The sequence below is a fragment of the Haematobia irritans genome, chromosome 4, assembly GCF_050003625.1.
Source record: "Haematobia irritans isolate KBUSLIRL chromosome 4, ASM5000362v1, whole genome shotgun sequence".
NCBI lineage: Eukaryota > Metazoa > Arthropoda > Insecta > Diptera > Muscidae > Haematobia > Haematobia irritans.
In genome coordinates, this window is record NC_134400.1 from 44,933,072 (window position 1) to 44,950,401 (window position 17,330).

Sequence of the window (17,330 nt, forward strand, 5' to 3'; positions counted from 1 at the left end):
CTGTGGTCGGAAAAAATGTACGGTCATAGTTCGGTCCTCAAAGTAATGCCAGATGTGCCTAACGTAGTGGATTACACCCTGGCAAAACCACTTTTCGACAAAAAGTTTGAAGCTCTAATTCCCAACAGTGAGGCGTGGTGTACACAGACCCCGGGGAATAAAAAATATATAGATTTCTATACTGATGGCTCCAAATTGAATGGACAAGTGGGGTTCGGAGTATATTCTAAAGATCTGGAAATTCGAATAGCGAAAAGATTACCTAATCACTGTAGTGTTTTTCAGGCTGAAATATTGGCAATAAGAGAGGTGTTGAATTGGCTGAGAAGTAATGTTCCAACAAATATTGGCATTAATATATACTCAGACAGTCAACCTGCAATAAAATCCTTGGACTCTGTGTTCCTTAACTCAAAAACGGCCATAGACTGCCGCAAATCTCTCAACGAGATGGCTGAGCAGTACAATATTCACCTAATATGGGTGCCTGGTCATAGGAACATACCGGGGAACTGTGAAGCAGATGTGTTAGCAAGGCTAGGAACTACCTTACATATTCCAGGGGAACTAGAATCTGTTGGTATGCCTCTGGCCACCTGCAAGCTCTTACTGCGTGAGAAGGCTGTTATGATGGCCAATATTCGATGGGAAAATTGCAAGGGTTGTAACGACACCAAGCAAATATGGCCCCATTTAAACTTAAACCGCACACTAGATATGCTAGTGTTCTCAAGGCGTCAGATAGCACTCCTAATATCTGCTATAACGGGTCGCTGCCTGATAGGCGAATTTGCAAAAACTATAGGTGCGAAGTATAATGACTATTGTATAAGCTGTCATGACGTGGAGGAAAAGGAATCAATTAAACACCTCTTGTGTGAGTGTCCTGCTTTTTGTGTAAGGCGTAAGCGAATTTTAGGAGCATATAGCTTTAGATTACTGGCTGACCTGGAAAACGTTAACTTAAGCAGTTTGTTAATGTTTTTGGAGCAATCTGGTTGGTTCCACAAAAGTAAATAATAGAGAAGGTTAGTGGTTAAGACTAGAAGTGCCCATATGTAATAGGTACTTTTAGTTAAATGTGGTATCACAATGGACTGAATAGTCTAAGTGAGCCTGAAATTTAATCGGGCTGCCACTTTAACCTAACCTAACCTATGGAGCGTATAGATGAAGTGGCTCGTTCGTTGAAACTTGAAATGCAACAACAAGTATCAAACTGCTTCAATGAAATTCAATCTTTTAAAATAGAAATGGAGGAGAGAGTTCAGCATTGTCTGACAATGTTTGAAACTAAAGTACAGGTGTTATCAGATCTGTATAAAAACGAAATATCAACTCAGATTAAGGATTTGCAAGTTGATGTTGCTAAATGCAATCATTCTATCATTGAATTAAAACAGAGCGTAACAGGTTGTGAAAAAAGTATATCTGACATTGAGAAGAAGTTGATGAAGAAAATTCAAGCAAAACGAAGTACAGCAAAGACGTCTTAACCGGGCAAATGTTATTATTAATGGTCAGCGCATGTAAACTTGATATTACTATTACTGACTTACAGCACTGTTGCTACCTTCCTGGTGGCAAATCAATACTTGTAAAATTCAATAATGTACATACACGAGATACTGTGATGTATAAATATGTGAAAGCTGGTCCCATTCTGTTAAAATTGCGACGAAATCCCTCTGTGGAGAACAAGGCCATGTATAGAAAGTATAGGAACCGTGCCAAAGCTGTGATAAGGAACGAGGGAAGGAAGTTCTGCGATGCTAAATTCAGTCAGATGGATGGTACACAGATTTGGAAGACTCTTCATTCATTTGGCTGTCTTAATGATGATGTAGTTGCACCTGATATCGACGTTAATAGTGTTAATGACTACTTCTGCGATTCTCAGCCTACCTACATTGGCCTTCCAATGACGACTGATCTTGATTCAGGTAGGGACATGTTTCAATTTTCTTGCATATTTGAGGTTGATTTACTGAAAGCGTTGGCTAAGGTCAGATCCGGAGCGGTTGGTGTGGATTGCATTCCAATAAGATTTCTTCGTCTTATTTTTCCCTACATTTCTCGACATTTACTTCACTTTATTAATTGTATTTTTACCTCCTCATATTACCCACAGATGTGGAAAACGGCCCGTGTTGTTCCAGTACCTAAAAAGGGTGATTCGTTTGAATTATCAAACCTCAGACCTATTAGCATTTTACCGGCTATGTCGAAGATAGTGGAACATATTATCAATGAACAAATTTTGGAATACGTTGATGCCAGTCGCCTTCTTGGATCCTTTCAATATGGTTTTAGACGCGGCTTTAGCACTACTACTCATCTGTTGCATCTCACAGATCTAATTAGGGAAACGTTTAATAGCTCTGATGTCGGTGTTCTTGTTGGTATTGATTTATCAAGAGCATTTGATATCATTCGCCATGCGACTCTGGTTGATAAATTGTGCAACAAGTTTAGGTTTTCTCTGACTGCGGTTAAATTAATATCATCTTATTTACATGGTCGATCACAGTTTGTTGCGATTGGGTCCAGGGAGTCGTCGGTCCGACATGTTTATGGGGGGGTTCCGCAAGGGTCTGTCCTAGGACCGTTATTATTTATTATGTATATGAACGATGTAACTGATTCGATTGTATCATCTGAATGCAACTTTTTTGCTTATGCTGATTACATTCATGTATTTTTTAGGAGTAGCGATATGTCACGGCTAGAGGCTAGTGTTAACTTGACTCTGGGGGATCTTGCGGCCTGGCTGAGTAGAAATGGACTTAACATTAATGTTTGTAAGTCTAATGCCATTCTATTTAATGATCATGGACGAGGCAATATTAGGATATGTATTGGTACAACTCCTGTCAATTTTGTTAATGAGATGAGGTGCTTGGGTGTTGTCATTGACCACAGGTTGGAGTTTGGCACTCACATAGGTGGGATCCTCTCCAGGGTTATGTTTAAATTGCGTAGACTATATTGCGTAGATGCGTATTTGCCTTGATATATTCGCCAGAGAGTTGCAATGGCTCTTCTTATGCCCCATGTTAATTACTGCATTGAGATTATATCTGCACCAGCTTTCAAGGATAGAAAATGCAGTTAACTCAATAGTTCGATATGTTCATGGTCTCAGGAAATATGATCATGTATCAGTTTATGTTAGTAGCTTTCTTGGTCTTCCATTTGAGCGCTATGTTGATCTCCGGTTGCTTCAATGTTTTTATAGAGTTATGACATCACATGGTTCTCCTCTTCTCCGCTCCATGTTCAATTTCTGTAGATCGTCGAGGAATCCACAACTTCTCATTCCACGTATTTCATCCATGCATTATGAAAGGTCATTTGTTGTAAGAGTTTCTAGACTTTGGAATCATCTTCCGTTGTACCTTAGAAATTTTTCTTTTACTAATAATGTTTTTAATGTCAGATGTATTGAATTTCTATTACAGTAACCGATAATGTTTTCTTTAATATATCACTTATAACTTGTCTATTGCAATTTTTGTTGTTTTTTTAGCTTAACTATATTAAAATGGCTTGGGGCCTTAGTCACTTATATTTACTTACTTTATTTTTATTTCTATATATATATATATATATATATATATATATATATATATATATATATATATATATATATATATATATATATATATATATATATATATATATTTTTAGATCTCAATTTGTGAATTCTATTTTTATTACATTAAAGTTTTATCTTCATGTGCCTTAAGCTTTGCAAAATTCAGTAGTATATTCTAAGTAGAGTGAATAATTTTATATTTTTCTCTAGCCGTATGCATAAGTTTTTTTTCCTTTATTCAGTATTATGAGATGTAATATAGTTTTATTTTGCCTGTTTCGGCTTTTTATATTACGTTGTTGAATAAATAAATAAATAAATAAATTTGTGAATATCACGTCAATAAAAATGTTTGTCTTTTAAAGCAAACCAACCCAATTTTCGACCACATCGTAGGAATCAAAGTGCTGCTCAGCCAATGCTGATGTTAACAAATGGTAGTCGGAAGGAGCCAAGTCTGGTGAATACGGCGGGTGGGGTAGCTATTCCCAGCCAAGTGTTTTCATTGCATCCTCAACCGGTTTTGCTTTGTGTGCAGGTGCATTGTCGTGAAGTAAAATTAAATCTAAAGATTCTATATTTTAGCTAATTTAAAGACGATTTTTCTAAATCAAAAATGTGTCTCTTTACTTTAATGAAAATTTGCCTTAGTTCAAAGACATACAACTTTAACGGAGGGACGCAAATTTCCAAAATTTGTGTCCTAAATTTAATAAAAAAAATTTGAAGCAAAGATTATAAAATTTATTTTAATTAAAAATTCAGTATTTCAAAGAAATTGGTCCTTAATATTTTGTAATCTGCGCATCCTAAAATTAGATTGCATGGGGTGGCCTTACTAAACTATCTCAGGATGTGTTCTTTGGAATGAATCCATGTCGTGTGCTAAACTGCTGATCATTTTAGAATCAAATAATCAAAAGTTTTTATTATTTTAGAAATTTTAAAAATTTCCCCATCACAACAAAAATCACCCCCAAAATATTTTCCCTACAATGGCCTGATATTGCCTGAGCATAGCTTTAATGGTAACAATTATTAAAATAAGTTTATAACATTGATTATTTCTTTTTGTTAATTCTCGTTACAGTTTTCGTCAAACTTATAAATATTGGTATATGACATTAGTCTCTCTTCGAGTGGTATGATATAAACTTGAATGCTTACACACTGGAAATAGTCATTAAAATTATCGGATTAAGAGCAAAAATAACAATAACAACAGCAAACTTTTTTACCTGGAAGCTATAAAAAGTTTAGCCATTTGGAACTAAAAGCCCATTAAGATAAGAGAGAGAAAAAAGGAAAAAGCAGAAGCATTAAAAATTGGCTTATGATTGGAGTATAGGAAAACAATAAACTGAGCTAAAAACTCGGGATGTAGAAAAGCGGAGATCATAGCGGAATCGTCATATGTTCATAGAGAATACAATATTTGACCAAATTGAAATAGAAAGTCAAATAGTGAGAGGGAAAGCGTAAAAGAGAGGTAAAGAGAAAATAATCTGTGATTGTTACCAAAGAAACACCTTCTTTTGTACAAAAAAAAAAATTGTCAAACTTAAACATATTCAAAACACATTTTTTAAGAAATTTTAAGGAAAATTCTCAAGACATTGGAAGGAGAGTAAAAAAAAAACATTAACTATACTGTCACATTTATAGTAATACAAAAACAAAAATTCCACTCATCCACCCATATCACTATATACAAAGATAATAATACTCTAAGATAAAAAAGAAAGAGAATCACATGGAGAAATTGTAAGAGAAATTCATAAAACCAATAGCAAATAAAATCTGACTCGAAACAAGAGAGAGCAGTAAAAAGAGATATCATGATATTCGTTCATTTTTCCAAATATAGAGAGTGAAAAAGACCGAGAAAGCCAAACCAATAAAAATTGTGCCATCGTCACCATAAGATTATCTCAACGTGGATAAACACATCATAAACTTGAAACTCACCACATCCCTACAAAAGTGTTGGGGCCACATGTGGTAAACCGAAAATCGCACCTTTTTACTAATAACCTGGATTGAATTCAAAATACAATTTCTTATGAGTGCAACCAGGCAAGGGAGGTCTTAACACAAAGACGTGTTAGTTCTATTTTCTTCGGGGAATTCTTCATTTACGATTTGTTCATCCTTATTCCAAGAGGTGGGTGTGCTGCGTAAGCAACAAAAACAGCTACAAAGTGAATTTATTTCAGCATACCATGTCCTCTATATCGGCGCAAGGCGTGGTCGAACGTGCCTCCGCTGAACTATCAAAGCGTATCAATGGCCTCGGCTTGCGTTCGAAACACCACCACGGCAGCAGTAATAACAGCAATAGTGGTACGAATAACAGCACCACCCCTGCCGCCAGCTCAAATCAAAATCCAGCAAGCGGAGGCTCTAACAGCACTTCCTCTTCCCCTAGTAACTCGAATACGGCAAATTCTACATCCTCGTCCAGCTCTTCGTCTGTATCCTCGTCGACGTCATCGTCCTCTTCTTCCGCGTCCTCGGGATCGGGTAAAACTTCGGTAATGGAACGAGTGACAAATGCTCTATGCGGTGGCAATTCCAATTCGAATGCCAACTCAAATGCAAATTCCAATCCCACACAAAATAATTCCAATATTGTAACAGTAGCGGCCACCAATAATAGTACAACGGCTCTTAGTACACCTGAAAAGCCAACTAGAGCGGGTACTTTAAATACGGGTGGAGCGACGCAAACGCAGCAGCAGCAGCAGCATACAACACAAACCGCACAGCAACAACTCCACTCTTCGCAAACGCTAGTGCAACATCACACAACGACAGTGAGCACTTACCAGATGTTGCAGCAACAGAAATCGCAACAACATCAACAGTATTTAAGTTCACAGATAGCGAATTCCACGCTAATCAATTCGAATCTGATGAACACCACACCACCCACGGTACCAAACATTCCAATGGGAGCCCCACCCACACCAACGGTGAATTCAATAGCCAAGCAAATGAATATCACCATCCCAGGATCTCCACAATTTACCACCATGGGCATGGCGGCAGCTCAAAAATCGCAAAATGTTACACCCTTACAGATGCGCAAACAGTTACCCAATCCCCATATGCATCATCCATATGCGGGAGCTTCACAGGCCGCCACCCAATTAGCCCAAGCTGTTACCCAGTCAGCATTGATTCTACCCAAATTACCACCCCCAGTGACCACCATCGATACGCTAATGATGGATGAGAGATTTTTGAATAAATTCTTTTTGTACTTTACCTCCTACGAGCGAAGAGTGTTGGCCCAAGTCTGTATGAAATGGCGAGATGTTCTCTATCGTAGTCCCCGCTTTTGGTCAGGTCTTTTGCCTACACTACAATGTCGAGAGTTAAGGCAAATCAATGCCACAGATCGTGTGAAACTTTTTAATTCATTGATACGAAGGGGTTTTCATGCCTTGGCTTTGGTGGGTGCAAATGATGATGATGCCTACGATGTGGTCCATTCATTTACACTGGCCTCGAAGCATATACACTCGCTGTCGTTACGATGTTCCTCAATATCGGATAGAGGTTTAGAGGCGCTACTGGATCATTTACAGGTAATTGAATTTGAAAATCCTAAAAATTTCCAAACATAACCAAATCTGGGATATGAAGAGACCTTGAATCGGGAAAGAAGAGAAATTGTTTCTATAGAAATAAAACGAATGAACCATCTACTGGTAATACCATGGAATGATAATCAGCGATTCAATTGTATCAGAATCTAAAACCGAATCGTAATTATGTTGCTTTGAAACCTGTAAGTCCTACGAGCCTTTTGGGAATTCCAATAGATTCTAGTTGTATTCGAATATTTGTCAATTGACAAGATCAGGCATTTCGTTGAAATTCCTATGTCGAGTTCAATAATTTCTGGCATCTCGTTAAGGGTCGAGTCTAAGAATTTCAATATAGCTCATCCATCATCGGTCCTAATTCATTTCATCCATCCCTTTTGGGAAGAATTGGTGTAGAATTTTAGGTTAATATTGCTTGGATCAGCCATCTCGTTGAGCGATTTTCAGCTGTCTATGACTGTTTACTTGTTAAGACCACAGCTATGATTATAGATCCTAATCCATCTCAAATATTCCAATTGGAACCATCGGTGTAGAAAAAATGGCTCAGGGGAACTAAATTTCTGGATTGCTTGTCACCGGACTTCAAAGGCAAACTTCATTGTAGATCTAACAACGATTTCTCCTCTTAGTGCCCGCTTCTGTCTACTGTCTTTTTGAACGAGAACAAGGACACTGTGGTCTACAAGTGCATGGCCAATATCACTGTCAAGTATTTTGCACTCTCACCAAAGGAAATTTCTGTGGCAGCTTCATCTAAAGAAAAAACTGACGCAGTTTCAAGGTTTTTGTGGTTTGTCACATTTGATACTGGAAAACAAATCTTATTTATGAAGGACTTGGAAGACTTCGTACACATGTTAACTGCAATTTGAAAATTCCATATTCAAACTCGACTTCAAGTATAATTTTCTAGAAAAAACCAGTAAGGAAAGTCTAAAGTCGGGCGGGGCCGACTATATTATACCCTGCACCACTTTGTAGATCTAAATTTTCGATACCATATCACATCCGTCAAATGTGTTGGGGGCTATATATAAAGGTTTGTCCCAAATACATAAATTTAAATATCACTCGATCTGGAAGAATTTGATAGACTTCTACAAAATCTATAGACTCAAAATTTAAGTCGGCTAATGCACTAGGGTGGAACACAATGTAGTAAAAAAAAAGTCGGGCGGGGCCGACTATATTATACCCTGCACCACTTTGTAGATCTAAAATTTCGATACCATATCACATCCGTCAAATGTGATTGGGGCTATATATAAAGGTTTGTCCCAAATACATACATTTAAATATCACTCGATCTGGAAGAATTTGATAGACTTCTACAAAATCTATAGACTCAAAATTTAAGTCGGCTAATGCACTAGGGTGGAACACAATGTTAGTAAAAAAATATGGGAAACATTTAAATCTGAAGCAATTTTAAGGAAACTTTGCAAAAGTTTATTTATGATTTATCGCTCGATATATATGTATTAGAAGTTTAGGAAAATTAGAGTCATTTTTACAACTTTGCGACTAAGCAGTGGCGATTTTACAAGGAAATTGTTGGTATTTTGACCATTTTTGTCGAAATCAGAAAAACATATATATGGGAGCTATATCTAAATCTGAACCGATTTCAACCAAATTTGGCACGCATAGCAACAATGCTAATTATACTCTCTGTGCAAAATTTCAACTAAATCGGAGTTAAAAATTTGCCTCTGTGGTCATATGAGTGTAAATCGGGCGAAAGCTATATATGGGGGATATATCCAAATCTGAACCGATTTCAACCAAATTTGGCACGCATAGTTTCAATGCTAATTCTACTCCCTGTGCAAAATTTCAACTAAATCGGAGTTAAAAATTGGCCTCTGTGGTCATATGAGTGTAAATCGGGCGAAAGCTATATATGGGAGATATATCCAAATCTGAACCGATGTCAACCAAATTTGGCACGCATAGTTACAATGCTAATTCTACTCCCTGTGCAAAATTTCAACCAAATCGGAGTTAAAAATTGGCCTCTTTGGGCAAATGAGTGTAAATCGGGCGAAAGCTATATATGAGAGCTATATCTAAATCTGAACCGATTTGGCTGGTATTTTGCAAGTTTTTCGAGACCCATAAAATATTCGGATGTACGGAATTTGAGGAAGATCGGTTGATATACACGCCAATTATGACCAGATCGGCGAAAAATATATATGGCAGCTATATCTAAATCTGAACCGATTTTTTCCAGAATCAATAGGGATCGTCTTTGAGCCGAAACAGGATCCTATACTAAATTTTAGGACAATCGGACTAAAACTGCGAGCTGTACTTTGCACACAAAAATACATCAACAGACAGACAGACAGACAGACGGACATCGCTAAATCGACTCAGAATTTAATTCTAAGCCGATCCGTATACTAAAAGGTTGGTCTATGATTACTCCTTCTTGGCGTTACATACAAATGCACAAACTTATTATACCCTGTACCACAGTAGTGGTGAAGGGTATAAATAGTCTTTAAAATAGAGACTTGAAGGACGTATCCCTTTTTTTGAACAATCTTTAGCCTTACAGTTTTATAGGAAGCTATCGGCTTAAATCAAAAAAATGTTTTTAAGAAAAAAATCCAATACGAACCATTTTTCAAATATTTTGATACCACAAATGCCTCAATGATGTCTACAGCTGAAATTTAGCCATCGTTTATAATACAAATTTCGGTGTCTACATAATATTTTCTGCAGAAGATTGACACAGGACACACAATCACAAATTATTGCTCCACAGATTTCTATTTAAACACAAACACACATGTGTATGCATGCATACACATGTGTGTGTGTGTGCGCATGATTTCATGTGCAATGTGTTTGTGTTTATAATGACCTATAAACCCAAAATGTTTTGTGTGTTGTTTGCCATGAGTATATGTGGTATTGTTAAAAATGCTGCATACCCTAAGGCGTTCATAAGTATATGAAATAACTATTTTGGGTTAAACAAATTAATTGATTGGTTGGTTAATAGTTAAGTTGACCAAATATTGGTTAGAATATAGAAATTGTATTTTGGGGTTTTTGTTATAATGAGGTTATGATTCAATTTGAGGAAACGACAAACGTGAATTGAAACCAATGGGAACAATGACAAAATTTTGTACAGAAACAAAAACTTTGACAAAATTTTCTATAAAAAGACAAATTTTAACAACATTTTCTATAGAAATGAAGTTTTGATAAAACTTCCTATAGATTTGATATTTGACACAATATATTTTGACAAAATATCTTATAGAAATAAAATTAAAAAAAAAAATCTATAGAAAAGAAATTGTGATATAATTTCCTATAGAAAAAAATATTGCAATAAAATCTATAGAAACGAAATTTGGCAAAAAATTTCTATAAACATTTGAAATAAAAATTCCAATACAAAATATTGACAACATTTACTACAAACTACACTAGGGCAAGCAAACATACAAAGGTATGTGAACAGGGGCACTCCCCAAGGAGGAGTTCTATCACCTCTTCTTTGGAATGTTGCTATAAACAACCTTCTGGTTTCTCTAGAAAAAGAAAGGATAAAAGTGGTGGCATACGCAGATGATGTGGCGCTAGCAGTCAGAAAATTCCCATCCACAATCAGAGATATTATACAGAGTGCTCTCCGGATGACTGAGAAATGGGCGAAAGATAATGGTCTTGGTGTAAATCCAGCAAAGACAGAAATAGTCATGTACTGCAAAGATCGCAAAACTCCCACGGTTAGGCCCATTTCCTTAGGGGGTACTGAAATTCCCTTTGGTGAGTGTGCAAAATACCTTGGCGTTATTTTGGACAGGAAGCTGAATGTTAGGCTTAATATTGAAGAGAGGGCGAGAAAAGCCACGGTAGCTTTGTACTCGTGCAAAAAGGCAATAGGGAAAAAGTGGGGCTAAGACCAAAAATTGTGCATTGGCTATACACGGCAGTGGTTAGACCTATAATGCTATATGGTGTTGTAGTCTGGTGGCCGGCACTTCAGAAACCGACTTGTTTAGATAAAGTTCAGCGTATGGCGAGCTTATGTATCTCAGGCGCATTTAGTAAGACAGGAACAGACTCCCTTAATGTCATGCTACATCTATTGCCTTTAGACATTTTGGCCAAACAGTCAGCTGCAACAACGGCTGTGCGGTTGCGCGAGCTATCGCTGTGGTCGGAAAAAATGTACGGTCATAGTTCGGTCCTCAAAGTAATGCCAGATGTGCCTAACGTAGTGGATTACACCCTGGCAAAACCACTTTTCGACAAAAAGTTTGAAACTCTAATTCCCAACAGGGAGGCGTGGTGTACACGGACCCCGGGGAATAAAAGATATATAGATTTCTATACTGATGGCTCCAAATTGAATGGACAAGTGGGGTTCGGAGTGTATTCTAAAGATCTGGAAATTCGAATAGCGAAAAGATTACCTAATCACTGTAGTGTTTTTCAGGCTGAAATATTGGCAATAAGAGAGGTGGTGAATTGGCTGAGAAGTAATGTTCCAACAAATATTGGCATTAATATATACTCAGACAGTCAACCTGCAATAAAATCCTTGGACTCTGTGTTCCTTAACTCAAAAACGGCCATAGACTGCCGCAAATCTCTCAACGAGATGGCTGAGCAGTACAATATTCACCTAATATGGGTGCCTGGTCATAGGAACATACCGGGGAACTGTGAAGCAGATGTGTTAGCAAGGCTAGGAACTACCTTACATATTCCAGGGGAACTAGAATCTGTTGCTATGCCTCTGGCCACCTGCAAGCTCTTACTGCGTGAGAAGGCTGTTATGATGGCCAATATTCGATGGGAAAATTGCAAGGGTTGTAACGACACCAAGCAAATATGGCCCCATTTAAACTTAAACCGCACACTAGATATGCTAGTGTTCTCAAGGCGTCAGATAGCACTCCTAATATCTGCTATAACGGGTCGCTGCCTGATAGGCGAATTTGCAAAAACTATAGGTGCGAAGTATAATGACTATTGTATAAGCTGTCATGACGTGGAGGAAAAGGAATCAATTAAACACCTCTTGTGTGAGTGTCCTGCTTTTTGTGTAAGGCGTAAGCGAATTTTAGGAGCATATAGCTTTAGATTACTGGCTGACCTGGAAAACGTTAACTTAAGCAGTTTGTTAATGTTTTTGGAGCAATCTGGTTGGTTCCACAAAAGTAAATAATGGAGAAGGTTCAGTGGTTAAGATTAGAAGTGCCCATATGTAATAGGTACTTTTAGTTAAATGTGGTATCACAATGGACTGAATAGTCTAAGTGAGCCTGAAATTTAATCGGGCTGCCACTTTAACCTAACCTAACCTACTACAAAAAAGAAAATTTCCCATAGATAAGAAATTTCGTCAACTTTTGAAAAAAAAAATCTTATAGAAAAATACATTTTTTTTAAATTTTGACAAAATTTCCTAAAGAAAAAAGTTTTATGAAAAATTCCTATGAGAATGAAATCTTATTAAAATTTCCTATAGAAAATAAATTTTGAAAAAAACTCCTTTTGATAAAATTTCATATAGAACAGAAATATTGCAATAAAATCTATTGAAACGAAATTTTAACAAAAATTTTCTATAAAAAATTGAAATGAAATGAAATTTACTTCAGAAAAGAAAATTTCCCATAGAAAATATATTTTAACAATCTTTTGGAAAAAACCCTGTAGCAAGATATTTTTTTGAAATTTTGACAAAATTTCCTAAAGAAATTTTTGAAAAAAACGTCCTATAGAAAAGAACTTTTGAAAAGGCAGACAGAGGAGCAATTTTGAAAAACAAGATCCTATAGAAAATAAATTTTAATAAAAAGATTCATATGGAAATTAAATATTGACAAAATTTCTTTTATATATGAAATTTTGATAAAATTTTCTATAGAAATGTTGAGAAAATTTCATCCCATTGGAAATTTTACAAAATTTCCTACAAAAATAAAAAATTTAACAAAACTTCCAACAAAAATTTACATTTCCTACGAAAATGACATTTTGAAAAAAAAAACAAATCCTATGAAAATGAAATTTTGACAAAATTTTCTATGGATATGAATTTTTGAAAAAAAAAATATGGAATTTAATTTTTGGCAAATTTTCCTAAAAAAAATTTTAGGAAAAAAATAAAATTTTACCTATTTCCTATTCTTAATAAAAAACAAACTCGTTATAGAAATTAATTTTAGTATAGATTCCTACAGAAATGAAGTTTTGAAAAAATTCCCTTTCCCATTTTCACTAAATTTCTTATGGATGAAATTTGTTCACAAAAATTTCCTATAGAGAAATTGCAATTTGACAAAATTTCCTGTAAATGAAATTTTGACACAATTCCCTTGAAAATTTGACAAACTTTCATACAGAAGTGAAATTTTTAACAAATTTCTTATAGAAATGAAATTTGAAAAACTTCCTATGGAAAGAAAATTTTAAAAAATGTTCTTATAGATAATAAATATTCCCATCGAAATGGAATTTTGACGAAATTTCCTATGGAAAAGATATTTAGATAAAATTTCCTAGAAAAGATATTTAGAAAACATTTCCTATAAAAATAAAATTCTAACAAAAATTTGGTATAGAAATGAAGTCTTGACAAAATCATATCAAAATTTACTATAGGAAGAAATCTTAACAACTTTTCGTATAGAAGAGAAGTTTTTGAAAAAAATTATAGAAAATATATTATATTATATATTGAAAAAAATTCTTGCAGAATAAATTGCAACAAAATTTCCTATTTCTAATAAATGCTATAGAAATGATTTTTTTTAGAAATTAAATTTTGATAAAAATTTCTATAGAAATTACATTTTGTGGAAATTTCCTATCGAAATGAAATTTTGATAAAATTTCCCAAAAAAAACTTTTGACAACATTTCCTATTAAGATTAAATTTCGACAAAATTCCCTATAATAATGAAATTTTGAAACATTTCCTTCAGAAATTGAATTTTGACAAAATTTCCTATGGAAATGAAATTTGGAAAATAAAATTCTATGGAAGTGATTTTGGCAAATTTGGCAAATACAAAACAAAAATTCGTAAAAAAGGTATCTAGATTCCTATTTTTAATAAAAGAAATTGAAAAAGAAACCTTATTGAAATTAAGTTTTGCATAACATTAAATCATTTATATATAAATGAAGTTTTGACAAAATATCTTATAGAAATAAAATTTAAAAAAAAGAAAAATTTTTTTGGAAAAGAAATTGTGATATAATTTCCTATAGAAAAAAAATATTGCAATAAAATCTATAGAAACGAAATTTGGCAACCATTTTCTATAAACATTTGAAATGAAAATTTCAATACAAAAAATTGACAAAATTTACTTCAAAAAAGAAAATTTCCGATATATAAGAAATTTTGTCAACTTTTGAAAAAAAATCTTATAGAAAAAGACATTTTTTTTTTAATTTTGACAAAATTTCCTAAAGAAAAAAGTTTTATGAAAAATTCCTATGGGAATGAAATCTTATTAAAATTTCCTATAGAAAATAAATATTGAAAAAAACTCCTTTTGATAAAATTTCATATAGAACAGAAATATTGCAATAAAATCTATTGAAACGAAATTTTAACAAAAATTTTCTATAAAAATTTGAAATGAAATAAAATTTACATAAAAAACATTAACAAATTTACTACAAAAAAATATATAAATGAAGTTTTGGAAAAATTTCCTTTGGAAAAGAAATTTTCACAAAATTTCTTATAGAAACGAAAATTTCTAAAATTTCCTTTTGATATGACATTTTCACAACTTCCTTAAAAAGAAAATTTTGACAAAATTTCTTATAAAAATGAAATTTTGACAAAATTTCTTATAGAAAGTATTTTTTAAATTCCTATGGATATGAAATTATCATAATTTCCTATAGAAACAAAATTTTCACAATATTTCCTATAGAAATAAAATATTGCCTTAAATTTACTTTAGAAATGAAAATTTTACAAAATTTCGTATAGCAATGACAAAATTTCCTATAGAAGTGAAATTTTGAGGAAATTTCCAACTGAAATTAAATTTTGACAAAATTTCCTACAGTAATGACATTTTGATAAAAATGTGTATAGAAATTATATTTGGTCGAAATTTCCTATAGAAATGAAATGGATATGAAATATTCAAAATAGTTCCTGTAGAAAATAAATTTTCACAAAATTTCTTATAGTAAAAAAGTTATGACAAAAATTCTTATGAAAAAGATTTCAACAAAATTGATATTTGAGCAAACCCAAATCTCGGGATCGGGACTGATATGGAGCACTTTTGGCATGGTTGTTAAATATCATATACTACCACCACGTACCAAATTTCAACCAGATCGGATGAATTTTGCTTCTCCAAAAGGCACCGGAGGTCAAATCTGGGGATCGGTTTATATGGGAGCTATATATAATTATGGACTGATAGCAACCAATTCATGCATGGTTGTTGGATACCATATACTAACATCACGTACCAAATTTCAACCGAATGGGAAGAATTTTGCTCTTCCAAGGGGTTCTGGAGGTCAAATCTGGGGATCGGTTTATATGGGGGCTTTGTATAATTATGCATCGATGTAGACACTTTTTTGCATGGTCATTAGATACCATATACTACACGCAAAAAAATAATTCTTTCCTCCCAAACGAAATTTTAGACAAACAAAGTTCGTTTCTCATTTGCTTTTCGCTGTAAGGAAGTGTATTTGGAAGAAAAGTATATACTTTTTGTGATAAACGTTTATTCTTTTCCAGGATGTAAAAACAATTTCATAAAGACTAGCTCAAAAAAAAACATTATTTTCTTGCTAATTGCATTGTCCCTCACATCTTTCTCACATCCACGAGGATTTTTAGTTCTTAACACCTTTTCCTGTAATACCAACAATGTAGAAGAAATTATACGATTTTATAAATTTTTAAATTTTTTTTACCTTTCGCCTGGACGGAGAATCGAACCGCGGACCATGCACATTGTAAGCCAACACACTAACCACTGAGCTATGTACCTGTTATGGTCATCAATAGATAAATATCCATATAAGTTATATTTATATAGCATAGCTTGCGGCGCCCACGAACCGAATAAACAAAGTTTATTTAACAGAAACAAACATTTAGTTTGGCACCGTGGAGCAGTGGTAGCTACGTCCGACTCTCATGCCAAGGGTCGTGGGTTCGATCCCTGCTTCGGCCAAAGTTTTTTTTTTGCTTTTGTTTTTTACATATATTCCAGATATATTCGGAAGATTCCGAAAAAATTTTCAACATTACATTGTACTATATTAAATTTTGAACTGTAAAATGTGTCTTATTAAAGACCTAAAGTCAGAAAAGAACAGTGTTTGATATAAACGAAATGGACTGTGTTGTTATTTCAAAAATAACTTTTTTTATTGAAAAAATAAAAATTTTGTAACAAACGAATTTTTTTGGTGATAAAAGTTTAAAATTTTCGAAGCAATGCAAAAAACTCTAACAAAAGAAAAACGTTTTCGGTACACGTTTTCCAAACGTTTTTTTCTTTGCGTGTAACACCATGTACCAAATTTCAGCCGGATCGGATGAAATTTGCTTCTCTTAGAGGCTCCGCAAGCCAAATCGGGGGATCGGTTTATATGGGGGCTATATATAATTATTGACCGATGTGGACCAATTTTTGCATAGTTGTTAGAGACCATATACTAACACCATGTACCAAATTTCAGCCGGATCGGATGAAATTTGCTTCTCTTAGAGGCTCCGAAAGCCAAATCGGGGGATCGGTTTATATGGGGTCTATATATAATTATGGACCGATTTGGACCAATTTTTGCATAGTTGTTAGAGACCATATACTAACACCATGTACCAAATTTCAGCTGGATCGGATGAAATTTGCTTCTCTTAGAGGGTCTGTAAGCCAAATTTGGGGGTCCGTTTATATGGGGGCAATACAATCCAACCTACATCAATAACAACTACTTGTGCCAAGTTTCAAGTCGATAGCTTGTTTCGTTCGGAAGTTAGCGTGATTTCAACAGACGGACGGACGGACATGCTCAGATCGACTCAGAATTTCACCACGACGCAGAATATATATACTTTATGGGGT

The 17,330-nt window shown here is 34.4% G+C and overlaps 1 protein-coding gene across 3 annotated transcripts in view; it reads left to right on the forward strand.

The window, feature by feature from the left end:
- Positions 1–17,330, forward strand: part of LOC142237098 (uncharacterized) — a 202,949-nt gene that overhangs the window by 42,250 nt on the left and 143,369 nt on the right. For all 3 annotated transcript variants that reach the window (XM_075308443.1, XM_075308444.1, XM_075308445.1), the window contains exon 2: positions 4,689–7,191. In XM_075308443.1, coding sequence (XP_075164558.1) covers positions 5,821–7,191 — 1,371 coding nt within the window. In that variant the 5' untranslated portion in view covers positions 4,689–5,820. The remainder of the gene's footprint in view (positions 1–4,688; positions 7,192–17,330) is intronic.